Source organism: Protopterus annectens, chromosome 6.part0, assembly GCF_019279795.1.
Source record: "Protopterus annectens isolate FY-2018-M chromosome 6.part0, PAN1.0, whole genome shotgun sequence".
Taxonomy (NCBI): Eukaryota; Metazoa; Chordata; order Ceratodontiformes; family Protopteridae; genus Protopterus; species Protopterus annectens.
This window is the reverse complement of record NC_056737.1, coordinates 312,739,452-312,765,914: the sequence shown is the minus strand read 5'-3', so window position 1 is coordinate 312,765,914 and position 26,463 is coordinate 312,739,452. Positions and strand designations below refer to the sequence as shown.

The window sequence follows — 26,463 nt, the reverse complement described above, 5'->3', positions numbered from 1 at the left end:
TAGGCAGGCCCTTTTCTCTCACTCCACCTAAGGCCACGGTGACCATGGACACTTCCCTGTTGGGGTGAGGGGGCATTTTCAGGTGAGAACTGTTCAAGGCACGTGGTCCCCTGTAGTGACCAAGTTGCACATAAATGTCCTGGAGATGAGAGCAGTCCTACTCATGTTGCAAGCCTTTCAGGACTGCCGTCCCCCAGGGATGATTGCAATTCAGGTAGACAGCATGGCAGTGGTCTTATATATCAACAAACAGGGGGGAGCACGAACTTGCCCATTGTGCAGAGAGGCCATGAGAGTGTAGGAATGGGCGATGTCCTCCTGGTGCTTTCTCCTTGCACTGCATATACAAGAGGATTCCAGTGTGTTGGCTGACAAACTCAGTAGAGCCATCTTAAGTCCTCATGAGTGGTCCCTCAATCCCACTATGGTGAAACAGATTTTTGACCGCTGGGGTCAGCTGTGCTGTAACCTTTTTGCCTCCCCTACCAACAACTAATGCAGCATGTACTTTGCCCTGATCCCCCCCGGGGAGTCACTGAGGGATGCTTTAATTCACGATTGGCCTCTGGGTCTCCTTTACGCTTATCCTCCTGTGCCTCTGACCCCCAGAGTTTTCTAGAAAGTGCATCACCTGGAGACATCCCTGATCCTCATTGCCTCATCAGCCATGGTTCCCCTTCATCAGATCTCATCTAAAGTATCCTCCCTGGATACTGGATCCTATTCCGGATTTGATCTCCCATCCTTCAGGGCTTCCTCTTCTAAGTATTTGGACCTGTCATCTAACCGCATGGTTTCTCCAATTCCACTAATTTTGAAGCAGTCCAGGCTACCTTCCCCAGTCAGCAATATTATCTTGGCTTCCCATAAACCTTACACCAGGAATGTTTACAGTAGCAAATGGAAAAGGTTTTCTGTCTGGGCTAAGAGCGGGAATTTGGATCAGTTTTCTGCCTCTGTTTCAGATATCCTCCTGTTCTTGTCCTCACTTTCAGGCTGAGGCAAGTTTTTCTACTACTATTATAGGTTCACAGGTGTGTACTAGCCTAATGGCCCTGGGGTCTTTACAAGCTTAGCCCGTAGAAGTGCCCTGGCATCCTGCTGCCGGACGTTAAGCTCCAGTTGGTGGTGATTTCTAATTTTCATGAAAGCAGCGAATCTGCAAAGCATTCATGAAAGGTGCGCTCCTTCTCAGACCACCAGTTACAGATCCCTTGCCTCCTTGGAATTTACCTTAGTGCTGCAGTCTCTAACTGAGAGTCCATTTGAACCTGCCAGTTTGTGCGATCTTAAGTTCTTGATATGGAAAACTGCCTTCATGGTAGCCATTTCAGCTAGGAGGGTTTCCGAATTGCAAGCTCTTTCAATTGCTTCTCTGTATGTGGTCTTTCACAAGGACAGAGTGTCTCCTAGAACAAATCCATCCTTTCTGCCCAAGGTTGCCTCTGAATCCAACCTGAACCAATATATTCAGTTGCAAGTTTTCTTCCATAATTATTCCAGTAAAGGAGAGTACATTCTATATACCTTGGACATGCACAGGCAATTATGGTTTTATTTACGTAGGACCAAGGAGTTTTGCAAATCAGATCAGCTCTGTGTTTTTTTTCTCCCAAGTAGACGTGGCCTCTCTGTTTCTAAGGTGACTATTTCTAAATGGATCTCTAGCTGCATTTGTACAGTCTATGCCACCAAGCATCTCTGAGGTCCTGGGGAAGGGTAGGGCTCATTCTACTAGGTCTGTGACTACTTCCTCAGCCTTTATGGCCAGACTCTCCATTGATGACATTTCTGCTGCTGACACTTGGTCTAGTCCTCACACCTTTGTGTCTCATTACAAGCTGGATTTGGTTTCCAGGAACAGGGCCTCCTTTGGTTCTACAGTGCTTTGGCATATCCTTCATTGAGGCCTCCCAGGGTGTATGACAGCTGGGGACTCTGACTCTTCTGTAAGGAATAATGACATGGATAACATCACATAAAGAGTTATGTACTTACCATAACTTGGCATTTGTGTTATCCTTATGTCATTATTCCTCACATTTCCCTCTCACCACCCCCCCTTCCTTGTTAGATTTTCTGAGGAAGTTGGAATGTAGTGGGTCTAGGAGTTCTTTTTTTTTTCGATTAGCTGTCCTACCATTGTTAGCAAACTTGATCTGAGGGTTAGATAGAGCAGTAGGGGATTATGGGAGAGAGAGAAACTTGTGCCTTGGATCTGATTATGCTAAAAGTTGCCGGCTCGGATCCAAGAACCTTTTGTCAGGAATAATGACATAGGATAACACAGATGGCAAGTTATGACAAGTACATATCTCTGGTGACAAATGCAGGCAAGGGAAAGAAAACAATGTTTTACACTCTCCCCTTTATCATTTAATAATTTAAAGTATATTTAATTAGAATATATGTCTGAATTTGTTGGTGTTGTAAAGTTCCAGGATTGTTAAACTTCCTGTGCAGCATGTCTTCTGTGTTTATATCTGTGTGTTACACACATTATATATGTGTGGTACTTTAATTAGTTCAGTTTCAAACTAGATTGTAAAAAAATAACAGTAATTTTTTTTCTTTTTGTTGATTATAATGCTTTATTCAACATATGAAAATAAATCTTACAAAATTAAGTCAAAGATGACACAAACTGAGATATTTAGGTAGCACACTGGTGTATAGTCACACAAGTTTTGTAGTGAAAGTAAAAAACATTCTGCAGAGCTCATATTAATAAGAAATTAAAAAGATAATAAAACAGTAAGTCATAAAACTGAAAATTACCATGCACATTGAGCTTTCAGTGAGCCTAAATGTTTAGCTTCCAGGGGTCTGAAAACCTAGGAGTAAGGCAAAAAAGTACATACCCCTCACAAAGCTGTAAGATCTAACTGACCTGTTTCCCTTGTGCAGCACTACGACACCACTGCAAAAGAAATGCTGTCCAAGGGACAGCAGATCATAGATGAAACACCACTCATTGTGGTGCTGTGCAGTATTGTAGAGCTGCGGGACCATCAGTACTGGGACTGACCACTCCATAATGCGCTCACTATAACAGTTAGACTGCATATCCTCCTGCACTGTTTGTAGCTTACAATATAGTCCTGAGCTCTTAGCTGATGAGGGAAGAGTCTCAGAATCTGTGTGTTTTGCTTTTGTCGTAAGCATTTTCTCGGCCCTATATTTTGAAGGCTTTAGTAAAGTGGTTATGAAACCGAATAAATTATTAAACAAGGCTTAGAAGTATTTCATGTTGCACTAAGCTGTAACACCACTGCAAGCTTCTGAAAATATATTGCTGTCAAAATATGCACAGACATATGCTGTAGAGTAAATTTTGGTCCAGCTTTTTAACTCTGGTATAGTTTCACCAGTTTATCATTTTAAGAATTTTGTGGCCAGTCTAGGAGCTTTTTACTAGTTTTGCATATCCTAATGAATTTCAACTCGCCCCTCATTTTTGTCATTTAGGTACATGTGATCATCAGCCAGATGGAGTTTTTGACCACCCCACACACCCTATTAGTCTTTTGACATTTCCACAAGTCATTTCAGTTTGCTGAGGTCCTCCTTGAGAAGAGGATGTAGAACTTCTGGCTTCAGAGAATGAAAGCTTGATAACTCATTTTGTAACAAATCACAGTGTAATGTTTACTGAGGCATTTTGGGCTGCCAGTGTTGCAGTCCTGACTTGCTGCTTAACATGGTGACAAGCTTTTTAAAGGTGGTAATTTTTGTCTATATGTCAAAAGACTGGCACTGTTCTTTTTGTTTAGAAATAACTTCTGTCATTTGTGACAGTATTGGCTTATGCTATCTATTTAGAGCAGCATAATCATAATTTAAAATAATTTTATACATATAATAGTGACAGATACAGCTTGAACATTAGTTAATTGGTCATTCTGGAAGAAAAACAGCATCTGTATTAACTGTAAAACAATATAAGAAAAAAGGCTACTCCAATCATTGCCCTTTATACCAGAGTGAAATCTTTAGCTGTCATCCCTATTCCTGCTGGCAAGAATGTGAAATGAATGAAAAAGTGTTTTAGTTGAGTCCAGGATATGCAAGTTGTCTTAAAGACTTGGCTGGTGCAATTTTATTTTCAATACTGAAGCTATGGGTTTTAGTGTATGCTATGATCTAAAGCAATGTTAAAATATCTTTATGTAAACATCACAGCAGCTCCCACACTGATAGATATGTTTCATCAAAAAATTTACATTTTAAATGGATGCATAGTTCACAGGTAAGCACAATGCAGTATTACTCCAGTAATGGTCACTGAATTACAAGTGAAGCATATGACGTTTTACTCCACAATACACAGCATAACTCTGCCAGGAGAGAGATTATCACTCCACCAGTATAGCCCCCAGTATTGCATTATTTTTTAAAATTCACTGTCTCCTGCAACCATTTATTTTGTACTTTTTCTGAACATTAAAATGTACCTAGGGTAAGCAGTAGCACTGTCTTTTCTCACTACTGAATGCATGGTCATCTTTGATCACCAAATGTTTAGGCAGTAGGTGCTGCATTACATAACCAGGAGGACAGGTAGTCTGTGGTTTAAATGGGTAAAGTTTTACTGAAGGCTGACCACTGGTATTTATTATGAACCATACAAAAGTAAAGCTTTGTTTTAAAATGGTCATGTCCTGTAATAGTACACATTAACTACAAGAGCAATCTGTGACTTTGACTTTGTTTTACAGTGTGGCTGATGTGGGCAGGTTGTTGCACTAATATTTCAGCAGCTCCTACCCATGTACCACAGGCTAACTAGTTTTACACCTAGTTAGTAATCTCTTACAGATTTCAGGCTTTTCTGAATGGGGAAGTACATTATTATAGCTTGTGGCTTCTGTCATCAAGAAGGGGAGGTTGCTACCTGGGTTACAGCAACACTCACTTTTAATGAGAGCTGCAATTGCATTATAATATGGGAGCTGTGTATTACAACCATTTACTTCCTGTCACTCTTCTGTGTGAATCTTATCAGTACAAGTAATGGTAATAAAGTACATATCAGCAAGAGTTACTTGTTGGAGGAGTGGTTAGATAATGTACCTGTTATTATTCAGGAATGGAAATCAATACAGTCATTCAAAAAGTATCTGTAATCCTTGGAACAAAGCAGTATGAAGTTCAGGATAAGAGTCACAGAGAAATCTTAGTGTGTACAATATATGATTAGGCATCTTAGTGTTTTTTTCTATTTTGACATTTGTTAAAATGTTAGGTTTTACAGGCCGAGTTTTTCACTGTGATTTTGAGTAATGCCCTTATTTTTAGATAAGCAAATTGAAAGTACGTAGCTTCAGACATTTAGGAATGAAATGTTTTTATCAGTACTTCATTCCGGTCATGCAGATTGTTTTAAGGTAAGCCGGCTATAACCACCCATAAATAAAACCCATAGAGGAAATGGAAGGCATGAGCAACTCATTGTATGTGATGCACTGTTCTCATTACGGATAGATGGGCAGGGTGGTATGATGGGCAAAGTGATGGTATTGTCATAACTTGTATCAGTTGAGAGGTATGAGCAACTGCAAAACAAAATTGTATAATAATGTCACCATTTTTGTCTTTCTTTCTAGGATTGTGACAAATAAGTTATTGCTGTCCTTCATCATTATTGTGGAGCTCGGCATCTTGGGAGGTGTTGTATACCTGAAGTTCTTCCGTAAATAGTGGCAGTGATCCTGTGAGCTGTTTCAGCCAGAACTATTTCCTGGTTAAGACATGGCAAATAACTGGAAAGCTACTCACTACACGACTTGGATATCAGTGAATATATCCTTCCAAGGAGAAACCTGCTGCTTTTCAGAGGAGTAGTCTACAGGGTGACATCTTTGCAGTAAGAACAGCTGGTACTGTTGGGCCTGTTTAAGGACCTTTTTGAATTCAATCTACAAAGGAATTGCCATCTTAATTTTTAAAACAAAATCAGCTGAAGTGCAGCTTCTGGAAAAATACAAGTTCCCAAGTAGTTTTGGGTTTCAGGTGGAAGCTTACTCAAATGATTTCAGTCCAGCTATTATTCTAGGAATAAAACTGAAGTTGCTTACATTACTTGAATCACTTGTACTGCACTTGACAGATTGTCACACTTTTATTATGTCTGTTCATGAGTTACATTTAAGCCATAATACTTCCCGATCAGCTAGTGCATCTTATCAGGAATCCATTTCCATGGATGACACATTAAATAAGTCTGTTCCAGGATTTTGGAATGCTGATCTTGGATGGTCATTGAGAAGAGAGTTATGCGGTGCTCGTCTCCTAAAGCCACACTTCATACTGCTCACTTGATTCGTATGTCTTTTCAGGAATGGGAAGCTCATCTATTGCACAGTGTGCCCCTTCCCTTGTCTGTCCAACAGAAAATGCTATGACATCGACAGCTAATTTCACTGTAGCATTCACTGCACTAGCTGTAGTTCCAAGCATAGGATTCACTTCTACGAGATCCACCGCTGTGAGCATACCTGGAAGAAAATGTCACAGTTAGCAAAGTTACTACCACAGTTTGCATACTAATAAAGCTCTACTTAATCCACGTTATTTACATGGATGGATCACTGTATACAAACTGAGGAGGGGTGTACTGAATAACTGGGTACTCCTGGTTACAGTGGACAGTCCATGTGCTTACCTCTTGTGGCCTCATCAAGTTTTCTGTATCATGGAAAGGAAGACATAGTTAAATAAACTTATATTATTGTCCTGTGACATTCTTCCACATCTTTATTGCTTTTTTGCTGAACATTATTGAAATTCATGACCTCTGATCTTGATTTGGCCTTGTACAATGTTAATATTTACAGTAAAATGTAATGATAGATTTGCTGTTTCTAAATGTTTGTTGTACATATTTTGCTGTGAATATGAAAATGATTTCAGTAATAATGTCATTCACAGTTTTGCTGCACGTTACTAAGATTTATATGTGCATTTAATTGCAGTTCTAGACACAAATTTAAAAGGATTATATGTATTTATGTGTTAATAGCAAGAGAATAAAACTGAATTATGTTACATCTTAGAGGAATTACACTAGTTAAGACTTAATATTTGTAATTCAGAGAGAGAGGCTTAAAGGTGCACTGACAAAAAAAAAAAATAAGACTATGCGCTATTTGAGTAGATAACTTGACCATCTTAGTAGCTGAATAAAAATTATGACTCAAGCATTCATCACTGTCGTATAAACAGTACTGACAATATCAGTAAGCATCTGTTGCTAGGTATGGATCTATGCCTTTGCAGTAGTGTTGAGATTTGTATTACTGCATATCTGACAAGGTATTTTTTCAACTGGGGACTGCTGCTTATATGATGGGAGTGCCTTTTTTTACATTAATACAAGTTTATATCCCTCCCCTGAAAGTTATCCATTCTTTTAACATTCAAGACCCTGAATGTGCACCGTTTCTACACACCCTCGCACAGATGTCTCTTATGTAAGTTAGAAACCTCCGGTCTGAGAGGGGAAGACTAGAGCTTGCAGGGCTGCTTCCTTTTGTTCGTTTTGTTTCTCATCATAGATTTAGAGGTTTTATGTAGAACCTGTTGGCATGCAGTACTAAGACCCCACAGTTCATCTGCTGACATGGGGTTCTCTTTGTATGTTCGAGACTATAACTGTAATCCTTGAATCAGTAAGAATTAAGGTGTGATTACAGGGAAATGTACTTCAACTTTCAGATTGCTGTATCATACAGTGTTCTCTCTTCTGTGAAGTGTAGCAGTCATGAAGTTAGTATAAGTCATTGGGGTGGGGGTTGGAAGAAGGCTTGTCCCTCCAAGTTAAAATTTCTTAGGTGTGACGGTCAATTCACTGTTATGTTCCAATATTGCACTTTTAAGACTCACACTGAATGGTCTTGAAATCCCGAGGGCATGTATCTGAGGATTTAACTTCCTCTTCCCACAATGGGGGGAAATTTGAGTTGCTACTTTAGCACCTTTAAAGTACAATGTTACACTGATGCTTTTGGGACAGCATGAGTTCTAAAAATTAGCTTCATATTCTAGTTGAGTTATTAAAGGCTGCTTAAGTCATTTTACTTGGATTTTTTTATGAGAATGTCCTCACCCTAGTAAGTTTGTGGAATTCAGCTGTGTTTAGGGATTATTGTGGCACCTCACTGAGGGAGTTTGAAGCACAACCTGTTCTTTACATCCTCTACTAACTATTTTTACCCTCAGGTCATAGTACCTCAAAGGGTATCTGTTCCTATGGAAAACAGTGTCTCAGAGTTTGTGAATACCAGGAAAGTCTATATTTATTCTATGCAGAGGTACAGTTGGCTACTGGCTATAGCTCTCACAACTGTTTTGCTTCATAGCACACTTACAGCTGTTACATAATTTCAGATGGTCCATTTGCTGCAGATACAAGAGCATAGCCTCTAAGATTCTCCATGAATAATTTGCTAGCCAGTTGTCTCAGTGGTGGCCTTAGCTTGTCTATCAAGTCAAAAACTTCAGCATGGTAAAGCAGCACTTTTTTGATTAATCTGTTTGTTAACCAGGTAAGTGAAGGTGTCCTTCTGAGACCCTTTACTAACTAGGCCACAAAATTAAAGACAAATATGACATATGTGTTATAGTATAGTTAATCGATCGGCATGTTTTGGGAGACATAAGTGCAGCCGGAGAAATCCTGCATGCCTGGTGAATGGTTTTGAAAAAAATCTTTAAAATATAAATTCTGTCTTCTACTTGGTGGTGGCAGATGACTAGGGGTTACAGGCCAGACAAGGGCCCGAGTTGTAATGCAAGGTCAGCTGCCTTGTAAGGCTGGGCAGGTTCATAACTTCCTGAAAAGTTTTCTTGCCTGACCCACCTTCAAACAATACTATCTCAGATATAGCTGGATCAAAGAATGTCTTTAGGTGTCGGCACTTTTTGGGGGGGGGGGGGCATGGTTTTCGCCAGATATTTTGAGTTCACTGTACGGTCAACTATATTTCAGTATAGAAAGTACAGTGGTTAGACAGCTGTAAGCAGCCATAACTCAACACATTAATTTGTTATAACACCACCATTAGCTAGAAGGTATGAACACAGAAATTTGAAGTTCACTGGTCTTCAGAGTTACAGTACTCTAAGTAACTCAGAGATTGTAAAAATGTGAAATTGTCAAATTTTTCCTAGAAGGTTGTAGATGAATGTGAATTACTTCCTTGTCTGTGCATTTTTTTTTTAAATTGGTGAAATGAAGTCCAGTTCTCGAGATGCATCGTTTGATGTCATAATAATAACATACAAAACAGTTGCACTCAAACGTCCCTTTTATAGTAGACCAAAGAGAATTTGTTTTGTTTTTTCTTAAGGGGAAATTCAACCACTTCTATTTTGTATTTTTTTTTTTTTTTTTTTACTTAAAAATGTTCTCTCTTCAACAAACCTGAGGGTGATTTAAATTAAGTTCTTCTACTGAAGTCTTGTGGGCTGCTTCAGATGACAGCACCATGGTCAAGACCGGTAGCTAGGTCTACTGGTACCTTGAGCAGTTCCCATGGTTGGTGCCCTCCAACCCTAAGGTGAAGCTAGAAAAAAAATCTTCCAAAGCAATAATGCACTCCACTGTAAACTGTAGTTGAACCAAGTTTTGTGTTACCTTGCTAACATGATCAGTTAGTAATTACAAGCAGGAATGCAGCATAGACATTAAAGAAACCGCAATAGCAATCAAGGCTTCTTAAATTAATGTAGGTACTGTATTCACACTTCACTGGAAACTGCCATCAGGAAAGATTAGTGAGTGACCAAAGCAAACTGCCAGTATAAGTAAGAGCTTGCCCTCTCAGCAAAGAGGGATTAAATGTATAAAGGAAACAAACAAGACAAAAAGGATAAAATGGAATGCGATAAAAATAGATAGCTCTAAGAAGAAAAAGATGGTGGCTAACTGAATACGTCTGGTACATATTAATGAAGTATGAGAAAGATTTTATCAAAACATATTCCATAGGTATATCTGATAAGAGGGTTGATCCCAAATCCTTGTACAGAAGAAATGGTAGCAAAGGCACTCCAGTAATTAAGAATGGGCTACTAGATTTAGATTGAGATTTATCCTACAGTGCTTTGAGAACTGGTACTATTCTTGAGAAGTAGAAGACTGAAGTTTCAGAGACTGGGAAAAAAAACTGACGTATATAAAGTCATGGAACTGCTGCCGAAGGGAATAACTTTGGAATATCTGCAAGACGGTATAGATTCACATCAAGAAGGTCATGATCATAAAATATAAACTCTCATATTTATCTATTTCTCCTCCCAGCAAACTGAAGAATTCTTACTGCTTGAAGGAAAATGCCACAAGGATCTCGAGAACAGCTTCTCATTGTTCTTTTTTTTAATTTTAACGTACTCTGGTATTTACTCTGGCCGTCAAAGACGTAATATGAACATACACAGAGACAATTTAAGTAGCATTATCAGTTTTGAATAGTACCAGTCCACCTGCAGAGTAAAACAAATTCAGAAGCAAAAAAGCTTAATATATCTTTGGTGGTGTTTTGGTCCCCTAACTCCACTGCTTGTTTATCTAGATCTATGACCTTATAAAGCCAGTCATTGCCTTCTTTTTGGGAGCAGTGAGATCCTGCCATAGCTTTTCTGACAGACAGGCCCCCCCCCCTGTTTAGGGAGAAAGTATACTTAGTAATACCTTCAACTAAGTTTGCCACCCTCTGACATGAGAGTTGTCAAGAAGACATAATATGCATGGCAGAGATTTCATTATGAAACGGGAGTGGCCTCCTAAATAGAGGCAGAACATGTAAAGACACTGTAAATGGTGGAATAAGTCAGCACCAGCTCTTCTGCTACTGAACGTGTATTAGTTAGTGACCACTCTATTCACCTACCAGTCCTCCACTTCATATGCATAACTGTAGGCAGAAACCCAGCCCACCTACCCCTACTATGGGAAAAGCAACAAAGCTGGTTACCCCTTCCCCTTTGTCTGGCTTCTCCAGTGCCCCATTTGCTAATTAAACTCAGTGTGGGTCATGTTTAGAGCTTTGTTGTCCTATGTCAAACAGGCAGACTTGGAAACAATATACATGGTAAAAACAAGTAACATTACTGTAAAAGTATTGTATAGAACTAGACTACTGTCAAGTAATCAAAAGTTATATGCTTAACATTATGACAGATCTGCATAGTTGTGGTTCATCCTCCTCCACCACCAATAGGGCTGAAATGCCAGCTTTCAGTCTGCTTAGGAACAACAGGGTGGAAACGTTAAGATGGGTGAACCACAACCATGCAAGCCTATTATTATGGTAAGGAACTACCTTTCAGAACTAACATCGGTCTTTCTATCTATCAATCAGGTTAGTAGCATTAGGCTACTGCCTTCTTTTCAGAGGAGACCTTATGTGGTATTTGTACTTATAAATTTGGCCAGTGCAATGGGAAACTTCCCTTACCTCATTATTGTGAGTGGGACCCATTATGGAGGAGCAATTCCTGTTTTCGCTCCAAGTGCAGAGGTGGCCCGGAGAAACAGGGAGGCAGATGGAGAGAGAAGGAGATGATGCAGTGGTAGAAAAAAATCAAGAAGAAAGCAAATATTGGAGGATTCTGAGGAAATGTTTCAAAGAAACCTGTTTGGTCGAGATAAGTCAACAAATGATGGATGTGTAATTACAGCCCTGCAGTCAGGAGGGTTGTTGGATGATTTACCTAAAGAAATGGTGCTGAGTGAGCCAGAAAATAACAAGAGTTATTTCCTGGGGGGACATTATGAAGAAAATACAAGAGGATGATGCAGATTCAAACTTGAATTGTGGTGAGATGGAAAAGAAAACCTATGCAGAGAAAGTAAAATAAGGCAAAAAGAAAAGAAGGCAGAAGAAAATGAAAAACAGAAGTAAGTGGTACGGATTCAAAGCATAGAAGACAAAGAAATGGATAGGTATGAAGTGTGTGACAAATTAATAGCTCCTTTGGGAGTAAAAGCACATGTGGTAAGAACATTTATACTTGTTAACAGAGACATTTTGTAACGTATTTTTTTTTTAATGGAAAATGTTCTTGGAGAATATGAAAAAAGAAAGATTGTAACCTATGGAATCTTTGTGTGGTAAAAGCTTTTAACTTGGGGAAAAAAAGAAAAGAAAATTCATGTACAATTTCAAAGATTGGTAGAAATAACTACTTTGAAAGGACATTTGAAAGCTTTATGTAAAAAAATTACTGGACAATGCAAAAGTTTGACTAAAGAGGCTTACGGACTGCTGGCTGGGATTGTAATATTTTATCAAAAATAGAAAAAAAAATCTACATAAACCAAGCATGACGCTTATACTACTAACGGTAAGGAAAGGGAAAACTTGTTTCATCGGATTTTAGACTATGTAGTGATAAATATGACTATTACAATAACAGAAGACTTTAACTGTGATTTAAGAGGCAAGTGTAAAAAGAAAGAAAATAATACAGGAAAAATGTTAGAGGTATCCAGGGAATTGTTATGGCTAGGCTTGTATAGGCCCTAGGGCCGATAGCCTAGTACCAACCTATGAACCTATAAGTATAAGATGTGTTGAGTTAAAACTTTAGGAGAAAAATTCATGGCCTTACAAAAGGGGGGGGGGGCATGTATAGAACTGAAATATATTTTATACTATCAGAAGGTTTAGTTATACGAGAAGGGGAGGTAGGTGAAATAGTATTTTCTGATCATCTTGCAGTATGGCTACAGCTAAAGGAAAACAATGAATATATAAAAATAGACAAACGAATAAAGGATAAATGAGCAAGCATGGAATGAAGAAGGAAAGATTAGTAATACATTTACAGAAGGATCATATTACTATGAGAACATTTTATAAAATTCTGTCTGAATGGTAGATGATATTTAAGAAAAAATATAAAAAAATATTTTTTTTACAATGGCAATATGATGCGAGAAAAGTAGAGAAAGAAAACTATAAAAGAACTTATAACGATGCACTGGAAGATTTAGAACAGAATAATACTACTTTGACAAAAAAATAATTTTATAAAAGAAAATCAAGAAAACTACAGGAACTGTTCTATAAGCAAATATATATTTTTCAAGGGAAAAGAGAAGTTTTGAGTTACTTATGCAGATTAGCAAAAGAAAATGGTAGTACAATGAGAGAAATAAACTATTTAAAAGAAGAAACAGAACCCAGGAAAAGATTGTGAATAGTGCATTACAATATGTACAAGAAATGTTTAAAGAAAAAAGAAGGTAGTAAAAAAGTTAACAGAAAAAAAGATAAAAAGAGATTTCTTCAAATGAGCTTGATAAAGTATTAGGACAAGTAAATATAGATTTGGCTGCAGGACCAGGTGGAATTTTGTATGAAATGTATACAAATTTAAAGGACTGGCAAAAAAATAAATAAATAAAATGAAGATTTTAAATGAATGGTTAAATGAAGATTTTATATATAAAGAATTATGTTGTGGAATACTTAAATTCATATGGAAGAAGGAAGACAATTAAAAAAATAGAAACTGATACTGAATACTAATGATTGTAAGATCTTTATGAAAATAATACAAAAGAGATTTGGAACTAAAATAGAAAATATTATGCACGATAGCAAGCATATGTAATATAAGGGGAAGAGTTGTCAAAATTATTAATGCTAGTTAGAGTAATTGTGGATGATATTATAAAAAGAGAAGAAGCGAAAATCATGATAGGGACCTTAAGGCATTTGATGAAATCGGACATGAAATATTATAGGTAATAATGAAATATAATGTAAGTGAGAAAGTTAAAATATTATGTATGTCAACGTATAGTAATAATAATAAAGTAAAAGTACTTGTAAATGGATGGTTAAGCCAAGAGGTACATGTGAAGACTGGTGTAAGACAGGGATGTCTAATGAGTTGTAAACTCTTTGCATTAGTTAAGAATGTGATAGTTTGTGAAGTAAATTAAAAAAATGAATGAGGCGGGGTATATAACACCTGAAGGGTTAAGAATTACAATTCTGTTAACATAGAGAAAAGTTAACACAGAGAAAAGTCTTTTCAGGCTTGTTGGCTGTTGGTGAAGCACCCACCAAGAGGAGAAAACGCTGAGAGAAGAAAGGAGCCACTTTTGAGATTTTAAGTATTTTTCCTCTATTTATTTGATAAGTTTTTCTGCATAGTTGCCTAGTTTGAGCATTTTCTGGCTTGTTAAACTTGATTTCTGCATTAGTAGCTGTATTTAGAGCACAACCAAAAGCTGTTTACTGAATTTCCTGTTTGCACTTAATTTTAAAATCGTTTTTTTCCAAAAATTGCATATTTTCTGTCTTTGGTCTAGCACTCTTGTGTGGGGTCATTTACTGCACTGTTATTACTTGTGAACCTCTGTGTTAGATTGTGAAACTCATGAAAATCCCTTTTTTGAAAATACTCCTGCAATTCATGTTCACAGCTACTAATAAACAAATTTAATGCTGGAGAAAAGGGTGGTATGTAACTGCTGGGTTGTTTTAACACAGTTCTGTTTTCATTATTTGTCCCAAAAGTGCTCTTTAACGCTAAATTCCTACAAAAAAGCATTACATCTAACATAACCTCATTGAAAATACTGGCCCTACCGGGCACAAAAGTCAAGCCTTTGTTGAGTACATATAACTCATCTTTGGTCAGAACATATGAAGATAAATTAAAAACAATACCATTATTACTGTTAAAAGTCAGTCTAGGTAGGGCCAGTATTTTTAATGAGGTTATGTTAGATGTAATGCTTTTTTGTAGGAATTTAGCGTTAAAGAGCAAAAAAAGGGATTTTCATGAGTTTTACAATCTAACACAGAATCAGAAAAAAGCCTTATTTGAACTGAGTGATAATAAAAATCTTGTCATAAAAATGGCTGATAAAGGGGGTGCTGTGGTAGTGTTAGACACCACTGTATATGTAAGGAAAATGCAAGAACTACTATCAGACAATCAAGTATATATACAGATTAATCCGATTGGTGTTAAGTTGTTGGTAGACAAGGTACACAACTGTTTGAAACAGTTAAATTTTGAAATGAAAATAAGTGATGACTTGCTTAAGTTCTTATGGATAGAAAAGGTGGTTACTCCCATTTTTAAGGCTCTACCTAAGATTCATAAATCTCTTACTGACCCTCCCCTCCGACCCATTGTTTCAGGTAGGGGATGGGTCACAGAAAACATTTCCATTTGGCTTGAGTATACACTTCGTCCCTATGTAGATAGGGTGACTACTATACTCAAGGACACAGGTGACTTTCTGCAAAAAGTAGGGGAGGTAAACTGCGATAAGGTACAGGGCAATTTTTTGATGGTGACATTAGATGTCCATAGTCTTTTCACTGTGATTAGCAATGAATATGGTGTCCATGCCATAGGTATGGTCTTGAAAGACTTGGACGTAGATGAAGAGAAAATAGTTTTAGTTAAGACACTATTAACTATAGTCTTGGAGAATAATGTGTTTATAGGAGTCCAACAGACATACAGACAAGCACAGGGGGTAGCTATGGGCACCCCCTGTGCTAATACATATGCCAATCTGGTCCTCTGGTATTGGGAAAGGGATGTTATATTTAACAATCATGAATGGATGCAATACATCCATATGTACACACGTTTTGTAGATGACGTTTTCTTCCTTTGGAAAGGAGGTTTAACACTACTGGAGGATTTTGTGGCATACTTGCATTCTACCACCTCTTTTCTTAGATTTACAAAGAAATATTCAGATACACAGATAGATTTTCTGGACATATGTATTTCACAGAATAAGACAGGTTTCTCCTCTTGTCTATACAGGAAGGAATGTTGGAAGAACACCATGTTGTGTTTTGATAGTATGCATCCTCATTTCATGTTTCCCAATATTATCCAGGGACAGGTTGGCAGAATATCCAGATTATGCCTGGATGATACACAATATGAGAGAGAAGTGGATGCCCTGAAGGGTTGTTTCCTTGAAAGGGGGTATAAAGGAAAATTAATTAATAAGGTAGTGGACACCAATTATCAAAAGATGGAGAACAAGTTTAAGCCATGGCTTAGGTGTAAGATAGGGGAAGTAAAAACATCCCCTCCTGCAAGTTATATGCCGGAGGAACCAAAATTATTCTTCACTTATAGCAGCAATATTGGGGATATAAGGGACATAATTAACAGGAATTGGAATATCCTGAGGGGTGATAGTAAGTTGAGAAGCATAGTAGGCGTCCATCCCAAGTTTGGATATAGGAGGAACAAGAATTTAAGACATACTATGCAAAGGGAAATCTTTCACCAATCTAAATTCCTTTAAGGAAAGAGTAGGTAGTGTTCCATGTGGCTATTGCAAAACATGTCCTTTTATCAACAAGGACAACACTTTCATACACCCAGTCAGTGGCAATATTTTTAACTTCAAGGCTAAGGCTACATGTAGGACATACAATTTGGTGTACTTGGCAGAGTGCACACAATGCCCTGGATTTTATGTGGGAAAAACTAACTGTATGTTTAAGGTAAGGGTACTTCAACATTTGTCATCAATCAGGAATAAAGATACACACAATGCCCTTTATAGGCATATTGAGATAAACCCTACGTACAACTTTAGATTTAGAGCTGTGGTCAATGTCACAATGAATAATAGGGGAGGTGACATTAAGCTCCTCACAGAATCTTTAGAATCCAAATGGATATTGGAATTAATGGCCCACAGAAGTCCTGGGCTAAATGAGTATGTACCTTTAAAGCCAGCCTTACAGAAAAGGCGGGTTATTTACTGATCCCTATTGGTTGGTTATTAGTTTAAATTGCTGGAATGTTTGTATGTTATCTGATGAAGGGTTTCTACCCGAAAGTGCTTATCTTTGGCTACTTTGTGTATTTTTAATAAAGGATACAGAAACTCCAGCAGTGTCCCACCTTTCTTGTTCTTGGAATCCCTAATAAAACCAAGACTCTTTCCACCAAGGGCAAACGTCCAGTCTGGTGGACCCCAGCCATAAACAAACTTTACAATAAGAGGAGAAAGCTGTTACATGATAGAGCAAAATCCATAAAAGAGAAGACACCCTTGATCATTATTAGTAAAAAAATACGAGCACTCATAAAGTCATCCAAGGCCAACTTTGAGAGAAAAATTGCCATAGATTCAAAAGACAATCATAAGGCCTTCTTCAGCTATGTTAGAAACCTGGGTGGAAACTCCCAGATATGCTCAGAATTAGTCCAAAATTATACAAAAATCACTGAACCCACAGACATTGCCAACATACTGGCAGACAGGTTCAGTGCAAACTTCACCCCCTCTCCCCCCCAAAAGGAGAGAGAACTATCTCGGTGGAGTGTAGCCTCCCAGACATTTCAAATGCGCAGGTGAAAGCTGCTCTCTCTAAAGCTAAAAACACAGCATCAGTGGGACCGGATGGTGTCCCCGGCTGTGTGCTACACGAACTCAACGAGGAACTTAACCCGCACATAAGGCAGCTGTTTAATCTTAGCCTTACCACAGGATACGTGCCCAAGGAGTGGCGTACAGCAACTGTGGTCCCACTCCACAAAGGCGGTGCCTCTACGGACCCTGGTAATTACCGCCCCATAAGCTTAACAAGCCTGGTCTGCAAAGCTATGGAGAGGATCATAATGAAACTCATAAACAAAGACATAGGGGACTTGCAGACATTGGACCCATTGGACCCGACCCAGTTTGGCTTTGTCAAGGGCAGATCATGCCTTTTCAACTTGGTCGACTTCTTCGAAACCGTCACCAAGGCCATCGATGAGGGAAAGGCAGTCCATACAGCCTACCTTGACCTTGCAAAAGCTTTCGACACAATACCCCACTCGGGTATTATAGAGAAACTTACCAGCTTAAATGTAAACCCATATGTCACAAGATGGGTTGCAAACTGGCTAAAGGACAGAACCCACAGGGTTAGAGTTGCTGGCGCCATGTCAGACTCCAAGCCGGTCACAAGTGGTGTCCCACAGGGCTCAGTCCTTGGCCCCCTGTTCGGCATCTACTTCTCAGAAGTACAGGCAAACATAGGAGGACTATATCTGACAAAGTTTGCAGATGACTGCAAACTGGGTGCCATAGTGGAAAGTACATCGGACACAGATATCCTTCAGAGGGGTCTCACGGAAACTGATAGCTGGTGCCAGAGCCATGGCCTGAAGTTAAATGCCAAAAAATGTATAGTCATACCCTTCGGGAAAACAAGGTAACCCCAAGCTACCATATAGGTGGCAATCCACTAAGCACAGAAGAGGTTATCAGGGACCTGGGGACCCAGGTTGACAGTGGCCTTTCTTTTGACACTCACATTGCTAAAGTGGTTAGAAAGACCTTCTACATTGCCCACCTGATCATGAAGGGATTCACATCCAGATCAAGTGAGGTCATTGTTCCCCTGTACTCTTCACTTATCAGACCAATGATCGAGTACAATGCCCCATTCGGGATGTATCTCACCCGACACCTGCAGCAATTGGAGAGACCCCAAAAGTTCCTCACCAAAAGGATAAAGGGACTCCAAAATCTGTCATATGCTGCCAGACTGAAGAAACTCCAGCTCTATTCAGTCGCATACCGTCTGCTCAGAGGTGACCTGTGCCTGACGTACAAGGCCATGTCCAACCCGGAATTAATGGACATGCTCCACCTCAAAAATCCAAATCCACCAGATCCACTAGAGCAAGCGACTTAAACCTTAGCACGGATATAAATAGGACATGCTGGAGGGATAGATTTGTCACCCAGAGACTCCCTATGCTGTGGAATAAAATCCCAGTCCATGTGAGGCAGAGCACCTCGCTGGCTCTGTTCAAGAGAAATCTTGACCGGTGGATGGGAGATCGTAGGTTTAACCCGGGAATCATCTCTGTGTCACTGCTGGACAGAGGCACAACAAACTAATGGGCACAGTATTTTTTAACATAAGGGGTGGCGTAAGCCACAAAACTTTGGGCTAGGCTTATAAATGCCTTAGGGCAGATAGCCTAGTATAAACCTATGAACCTATATGCAGATGACATTATATTGCAAAAAAATTTGATAAAAACTAATTTGCACAAATGACTGTCTAGGAATGAATAGAGATGGCTTTAAAGAGAAAAGTGAAGGTTTAGATGATGTAGTAAAGATGGGGGGGGGTATATATTTTACAATGAGTGAAATTTCTGTGTTGGGTTTAAAATTTGGGAATAAAGATGCAAGTAGAATTCAGTGGGATAAACAATAGAAGAAATAAAACAAACCTGTCTTTTTTTTTTTTTTTTTTGGAGAACATATAAATTATCATTTACAAAAAGGCTTGGTTGATAAGTTCAGTACTGATAGGAAAAATAGCATACTTCGCAAGTGTATTTAATAATTTTTTCATTTATATGGGGTTGTAGATTAAACCCAGTAAAAAGAGGAGTTTTGTCTGTATATAAAGAAGGTGGTGGTTTAGGGTTAATTAACCCAGTGACAAAATGTTAAAATGCATAAATAAAAGGTATTCCAGATTAGTAGTAAAATTATATAAATGTAAGTATGATAAATGTTGGGGTATGGTAAAAAGGAGTAAAAGTGAGAGTGTATAAACTAGGAAATAAAATATTGCGAATTAAAATATTTTTGTGGAAAATAAAAATTGATGATATAGTAAAAGAAAGGTGTGGTATAAAAATGTAAATATAAAACAACCATGGGAAAATTTAATAGATAAAAACTAAAACTATAAAATAAGAAGCAAATGGTGTGACCAGAACGCAGAATATCAAGATTTTTTGTGGAGAATGGTAGTCGATAAATTGCCAGTAAAAGGAAATATAAGACAAAAAGTGATAGAATATGTTTACATTGTCAAGAAGAATAAACTATATAACGTGTTTTTGAAATGTAAGAGTAAAAAAAAAAAAAGTTATGGGGAAAACTATGTAAAGAAGATTGTTTGAGGATATAAAAGAAGTGGATAAAGTAAACATGGATATGAGAAGTAAAGAATATGTTAAGGATAAATCTTATTTTATCTTGTATGTGTTATATGGAATGAAAGAATAAATTAAGTTATGTTTAATGGTAAATTGATTTCAGCAACAATATTAAGTAAAATCAGATGGTGGTTATGGAAAAAAGGACTGGAGGTATGACTGTGTAAACAGGTTTATATATATATATATATATATATATATATATATATATATATATATATATATATATATTTGTATACTTGAAAATATTTTGTAAATAAGGTTATTTTTGTATGCAAATAAAGGAACCCTACCCATTTCAGTAGGTGCCATTGGCCGTTTTAGATCTACCTCTGCAGTCACCAACTCAAGCAAGTGTGACCTCATATGAAGGACAATGGTGTGATTCATCTTTCATCCACTAGGACAGAGGCCCCAGCATACCTACCTGGGTGACCTCCATCAAGTATATCCTGAGTAATTGTAGCTGCAAAGGAAGTCCATCACCCAGACATGATTTTCACAGAATGTCAGAATTTTGCCTTATATTTTTAGACTGTTCCTCATAAAATTTGCAGTTTTCTGGCAAATAATTAACAACTGAAGTCTCTAAATAGTGGCAGGCATTTGAGTTTCGACTTCATATTCAGAAAATGCATGTTAATGCAAAACCTACTATTCTATCAACTTTCCAAGTTTATAAGAGCAGTATTTAAAATTCATCCCTATTTTTGCTTGTCCAAACTTATTGCATTAAGAAGTTGAGAAGTATGCCTGGACACCATATCCAGCTTTGTACTGCCTTATGAACTAGCACCAAGGGTTCAAATAGCAGCTGTTTATATGCCAACAGAAGAAGAAAAAAAGTGTCTACACGGTAACCATTGCCCTCACAGAATGAGGTCTTGTTCCAGAGTTAATGTTTTGGTATACTTATCACAAAATGTATTGCAGTCAGTAAGCCATCTAGACAAAGTGGACACTGGAACTTTTATATCCAGTTTGGTAGGAACATATGAAAGATCTAGAGTGTTTCATCTTTATTAAGCATGACATTTAAAAAAGTGACCATTATCTTTATTAAATGTGACTTTTTATGAGATAGATACATAATAATGTATTAGAGAAGAAAACAAACCTTAAAATGTGTTATTTTATGCAGTATACATTTTAACAGTATTCATTCACTACATAACACAAATTGCCCAGCTTCTGCCTTCCCTTCCAGTTATTTTATCTCCTTTACAATATTCAGTACATCAGTTAGATAGATTTTGTTTTCTAGCATTTTTCAGCCAATAGCAACATTAAACATGTTATATTTGGGCAATTCAGATCCCATATGCAAACTCAAAATTATTTATTTATTTTTTGTAGTTACAACCAACCAGTTGCTCTCCCAACACTTCTGACAAAATATTATATAGAGAATTTTTTAAATCTGCTAACTCATTACACCCCCTCCCCCCAAAAAAAACCATGCCCAGTTAAGCCTCTCTTTCCTCATCAAACCGCCAGCTATTTACTTGGTACAGTCTATCATCTTGTTGAAATAAAAGTATAACTGCCTGTGCACATTCATACAGTGCAGTAATTACTCTCCCATATTAGAGCAGTTGAAAAATACTAGAAGATGAAAAGACTTGTTAAGATCGGTCTCTGTGGCTATTCTGGGTGCAAAGAATTAATTAATTCACAGACCATCATTCCTTGTGGACGAACAAGTACGAAGGATCAACATACAGTGCTTGCAGCTCAGAAGTCCATCTTGCCAAAATAATGGCTACCAAGAAAATGTCATTCGAGTAAAGAAATTCCAACTATGCTTTGGATGCTGGCAGAGACAGGCACAGAGTAAGCTTCTCTAGAGCAAAAAAAAAAAAAGTCCCGTGGTGGAATCATTTCCTTTACTAGAATAGGCTCCCTAAATTGAGACCTCATAAGAAAGACTCATTTAAGAAAGGCCTTTTGAAATCTTTAGAGAAACCAAGGAAGAATTTTGAAAGCTCTGATGAAAAAAATTGGGATAGTGATAGATCTCAAGACATGAACACAAAGACCTCATGAGATACCCTTCAAGGGAAATTAAAAATACTGTGGTTGCCACGAGTCACAATGCTTTGAAGCAGATGGCTGCTGATATAAAAGTGTCTTGCTATGCCCCATTCAGTGCTTGTCGAATAGGCAGGACTGTATGTACTGGTTTTACAAAGAAGTGTGCCCTGCAAACATTCAGTAAGCCTGAAGATTTGCAAGGTTTACGGTCAATTTCAAGGTCTGGGATTGCAGAAGTAGGTGATCCTAATGTTGGAGTAGCAATTAGCCATTCATCCAAGTACAGAAAGACCTTGATACTGTTCAGCTTTCAATTCTCTGCGACTCTGGCCATTAATACATTGGGGGCAGAACTCAGTCTAAAGGGAAGAGCCTGGACTTTGTAATGGCTGGCTCCTACCCAGAAGCAAATAAAACTTCCTTGAATTCTTGGCAATCTTTATGTGCTAGTGTGCATCTTAGAGATCCGACGATAACATCCATTCACACCTTGACAAGCAAGCAAGAATAAAATGCAACATGACAATCCTGAACTTTGCTCTCATGTAGAGTTTTTTTTGGTCCACTTCATGCTAATATGGGGCTGAGTTCCTTAGTATTTTTTAGCACTAAAAATAATCTGGATGCTGTCTAGTCTAGTGAATCCTTGATGGCACTATTTTTAGAGGAGGTTTGAGACCTTGGTAAGTGTCTCCTTATCTGATGAGGTATGATGTCAGGAAGCAGAAGGGAGTGTGGCTCAGAGGGGACAGGAAGGGAATCACGAGTATTTTGCTAGGAATCTGTCTCTCATGTGACATGCTTCTAAGATGATGGGTGGTGGGTTAGATGACCAAAATGCTTCCAATGTGGAGCAGTCAGGCAAGGCTTCAGGGAGATTGCTGCTGCCATCCTGGCTGAAAGATTTAAAATCCTTGATTGACATGAAAATTCCTGCTTGTTGCCATGAAATCTACCACACCTGCAAAAGTTTCTTACTGTTGATTTTGTTGCTACTGGACATACCAGAACCATGTCTACTCTGGGCTGTTTTGCATCCTAAGGAGGGAAGATGAGGAGCAGCAGACTTCAAACAACAGATAGGATTTTCCCTGTCACATTGCAGTCCTCCAGTTTCCTTTAACTTGCATCCTCTACATTATAGGTCAGGTACATTGTGAGATTAATCAAGCTAAATGTGGTAGATATCCGAGTAATGGTATCTGACTTAGAGTTGTGGAAGAAGATCTGACACACTGCACATCTGATATAGGCTACTATGTTGGAACCTTAGCATGTGTGCCTGGTAAAGTGCCTAGAAAGGTTGAGGAGCTAGACACTGTTTCCTTGAAACAGTCCAGTCCCCCAATTTTTTCTGTAGGAGATGCACTGCAGGGCTCCTTTGGGTTGGAGCCTTCTTCAGGGCCATGTCAGTAATAAGAGTCCACTATAGGAATCTTTATTCAACAATCCCAGTTTTTTTTTTTTTTTGGGGGGGGGGGTACAGAATCCTGTCCAGTCTCCAGGGAAAGGGATCCACCATCGTGGGTTCCCTCAATGCCTTAGTTGAAATGAGATCCATGTTAAACATGGGAGGGATCACCCTAGAAGCCATGCAGAGAGACCTGAATGTTTCTTGCAGAACTTTTCTTCTGAGGCTGCTAGGGAGATTTTGGCCACCTCCTCTCCCATCTTATGGGGAAACAGTGGAGGATGTGCTGAAGATACAGAAGTGCAGCACCCAACTTTCAAGGAACTGTGCTGGGTTGCTTAGCATAACATAGCTGCTGAAATGTGCATCCCCATTCCCTGGAATGGCACTCACTTTGAGAAGAGAAAAGCACTAAGGGATGCAAATTCATGTTCCGGATTTATAACAGTGCAGACAAGTGCAGTCCCCACAGCTGTACGTGCCCCACCTCCAGAAGTGTGATACAGCTGCACCCCTTCCAGTGGAAGCAGGTGCTATATATGATCCCTTCTTTAACATAGTATGCTAATAACTCCAGTTCTGATGCCATGGCAACGGGCTAGAAGTTTTAATCAGTCACCAGTGCTGCCCAACCTCCCACTACAATGGCTGATTCCAGTGTAATATTGGTGTCAGGCTGAGGAGTAGGGGGCCTGATATGTGTGTGTGCATGTCTGTCTATCCCTCTCTGCATGTGTGTGTGTGAGAGAGATGCATCTTAGAGTTGCACATGAGGTGTGTATTTGTAGGAACAGATACAAGTGTAGTTGGCAGCTCTGTGCAGAGGCATGGCAATAGGGCTATTAGACTGTATGAATCATGCTAATGCCATGTCTGTGAAATATACAAATAGCATTCAGCCCATTTATGGGAATAGGCACTGTCTGTATATACCCATGTCCCTTTTCCTTAGAAGTAATTGCTTAATAAATTTAGTTTTCATCCAGAGGAAAAAAAATACAGCAGAGAATGTTTTATTCTAAAAATGTGGTCTTCAATACTGAACTTACGGTTTTGTGTTAAGCAGATTTGCATCCTTTTTTCCCCAGTGGGCAGTTACTTTCACTAAGATACAGCTTCTTAGGAAGAAGCAAATACATTATTAAAGTATGTTACCTGTGTTGCGTGCTTCTTCTGTTACGTAAATGCCTTCTCTGTATGTTAACCCTCCAGAAGCTGGGGTGCCTGTTGCTGGAGCTACAAGGGGGTCAAAGGCATCAATGTCAAAGCTGAGGTGGATCGATCTTTGTTTCCTGAAACATAAAGAAAATGGACTAGTAAACTTTTCACAGTAACTTGAAGATTGCCATGTGACATTTTCTGTCAAATACAATTGTGAATATATTAAGAACTCAAACTTCTTGGCACAATCTAGCCCTTTGTGAGCTTCATAAAAGTTTTGAAATGTCTTAAAACGGTATACAAGTGAAAGCGAGAGAGACTGGGGTACCTTTTTGTTCGGTCCGTGGGACAGTGCCTAATTATTAGTTAAAACAGGTAGGTGAGCTGATCTGAAGAGCCTTTTCAGCCATGATTTCAGCTAATGACAAAGACATACAAAAAGTCAAAGGTTATTTATTTCAGCTTGTTTACCGGGGTAGTACTGATTGTAATAGTCCCTTTGTGGGCATAGCCTGGGATAAGAAACTACCAAAAAAAAAAAAATGTACATAAATAAAATAAAACAGTACTAATTCACAAACATGGAGTAATCACACAAAGCAGAGAGTCCCGCAGACAATTGAAACAATGAGCAAAAATTATTACTAGAGTAGAAAAACAATGGTGGATTAAATGTAATAATAAGTGTGAGGTAAGCAGTAAGTGAGAACAGAGGGCCAAATCAGAAGTGATGTGTGTGGGTGTTGGGGGGGGTTGGTGATGTATCCTGTGGAAAAGCACGTAGTCAGATTTTTGATGGAGGTGTCTTTTGACTTGTACTGTGAAAGTGGGAAAGAGGATATCTCTTTTAGGTGAGGAGGGAGGAACTGCCAGAGTTTGGGGGGGGGGGGTTAGAGCAAGGAAGATCATTGGAAGACATTGCAGAAGTTGTACAGGGTGATTTTATTATGGAGTTTGTCACAGAAGAAAAGGTAAATTGGTTGAAGCAAGTTTGAAAGTAGAGACCCTCCTGTAGCTTAACTCTGTAGGAGACTGAGAGCCATCTGGCTTTGAAAAGGGTGAAGCAGTGGAACTTCTGGGGGTGGGAAATTGGAAATAAATTGACATTTTGTTTTCAATGGACTGTACAGTAGATTTTTTTTTTAAGTATGTTCTGGGGCTGTGATAGGAGCTCATATTCAAGTTAAGCAAACGGGACTCCTTTGCCTATTGCAGCTCAAGTTGGACTGGACAGAAAGGGAGATTTTCTAGGCCCAAAATAAAATAAAAAAAAAAAGAATTGGTCTTTTTCCTAGTGGTTTTGGAAGTTATGTGACTGGTCCAGATATAAACCTAAGCATTTAGTTGGTGGTTTGTGTTGGGCTGCCACTAAGATCTGCAATATTGAGAGTTTTAGGAATATAAATATAGAATCCTGCCTATTTCTTTGTTAACCAGGCAGGTGGCTCTTGCAAAAAGACCCTTTTCAGCCGTGATGGGGACCAACAGTAAGGATATAAAAAGTCAACTTATAAGTAAACACTGACTTGGAATAAGAACACATTTATAAATGCACATGATGAAATATTTATGAAAATATATTTAATCAAATGGAAGTGTTTTACTGTATTGGCATGTTTTGAACTCTGCACATTAACACTGTTTTGACTTACAGATTTCCTAGTGTGACAAGCACAAATATATACAAAGAGCGGAAGGGTAAATATTGTGGTGCTCAATAGCTACACAAAAAAAATTTACATGGAGAAAATTCTAAAAAAACATAGCAGGCTTCAAAGTATTGCAAGCTTAAAATGGAAGTTTTGCATGCTTCTAATTTCATAGGGACATTTTGGAAAATGTGGCATTTTTACAAGCAAATGATGATTACATTTAATATGAGA

The 26,463-nt window shown here is 38.4% G+C and overlaps 2 protein-coding genes across 3 annotated transcripts in view; one reads left to right on the top strand and one right to left on the bottom strand.

Annotated features, from left to right (window-relative positions):
- Positions 1-5,711, top strand: part of VTI1B (vesicle transport through interaction with t-SNAREs 1B) — a 646,522-nt gene extending 640,811 nt beyond the window's left edge. For both annotated transcript variants that reach the window (XM_044074064.1, XR_006365209.1), the window contains one exon: positions 5,607-5,711. In XM_044074064.1, the coding sequence (XP_043929999.1) occupies positions 5,607-5,700 (94 nt within the window). In that variant the 3' untranslated portion in view covers positions 5,701-5,711. The remainder of the gene's footprint in view (positions 1-5,606) is intronic.
- A 394-nt stretch (positions 5,712-6,105) lies between these two features.
- Positions 6,106-26,463, bottom strand: part of ARG2 (arginase 2) — an 86,923-nt gene continuing 66,565 nt past the window's right edge. Inside the window, exons 7-8 of the mRNA XM_044074063.1 lie at positions 24,575-24,711; positions 6,106-6,497 (exon numbers count right to left, since the gene is read on the bottom strand). Of these exons, the coding sequence (XP_043929998.1) occupies positions 6,292-6,497; positions 24,575-24,711 (343 nt within the window). The 3' untranslated portion in view covers positions 6,106-6,291. The remainder of the gene's footprint in view (positions 6,498-24,574; positions 24,712-26,463) is intronic.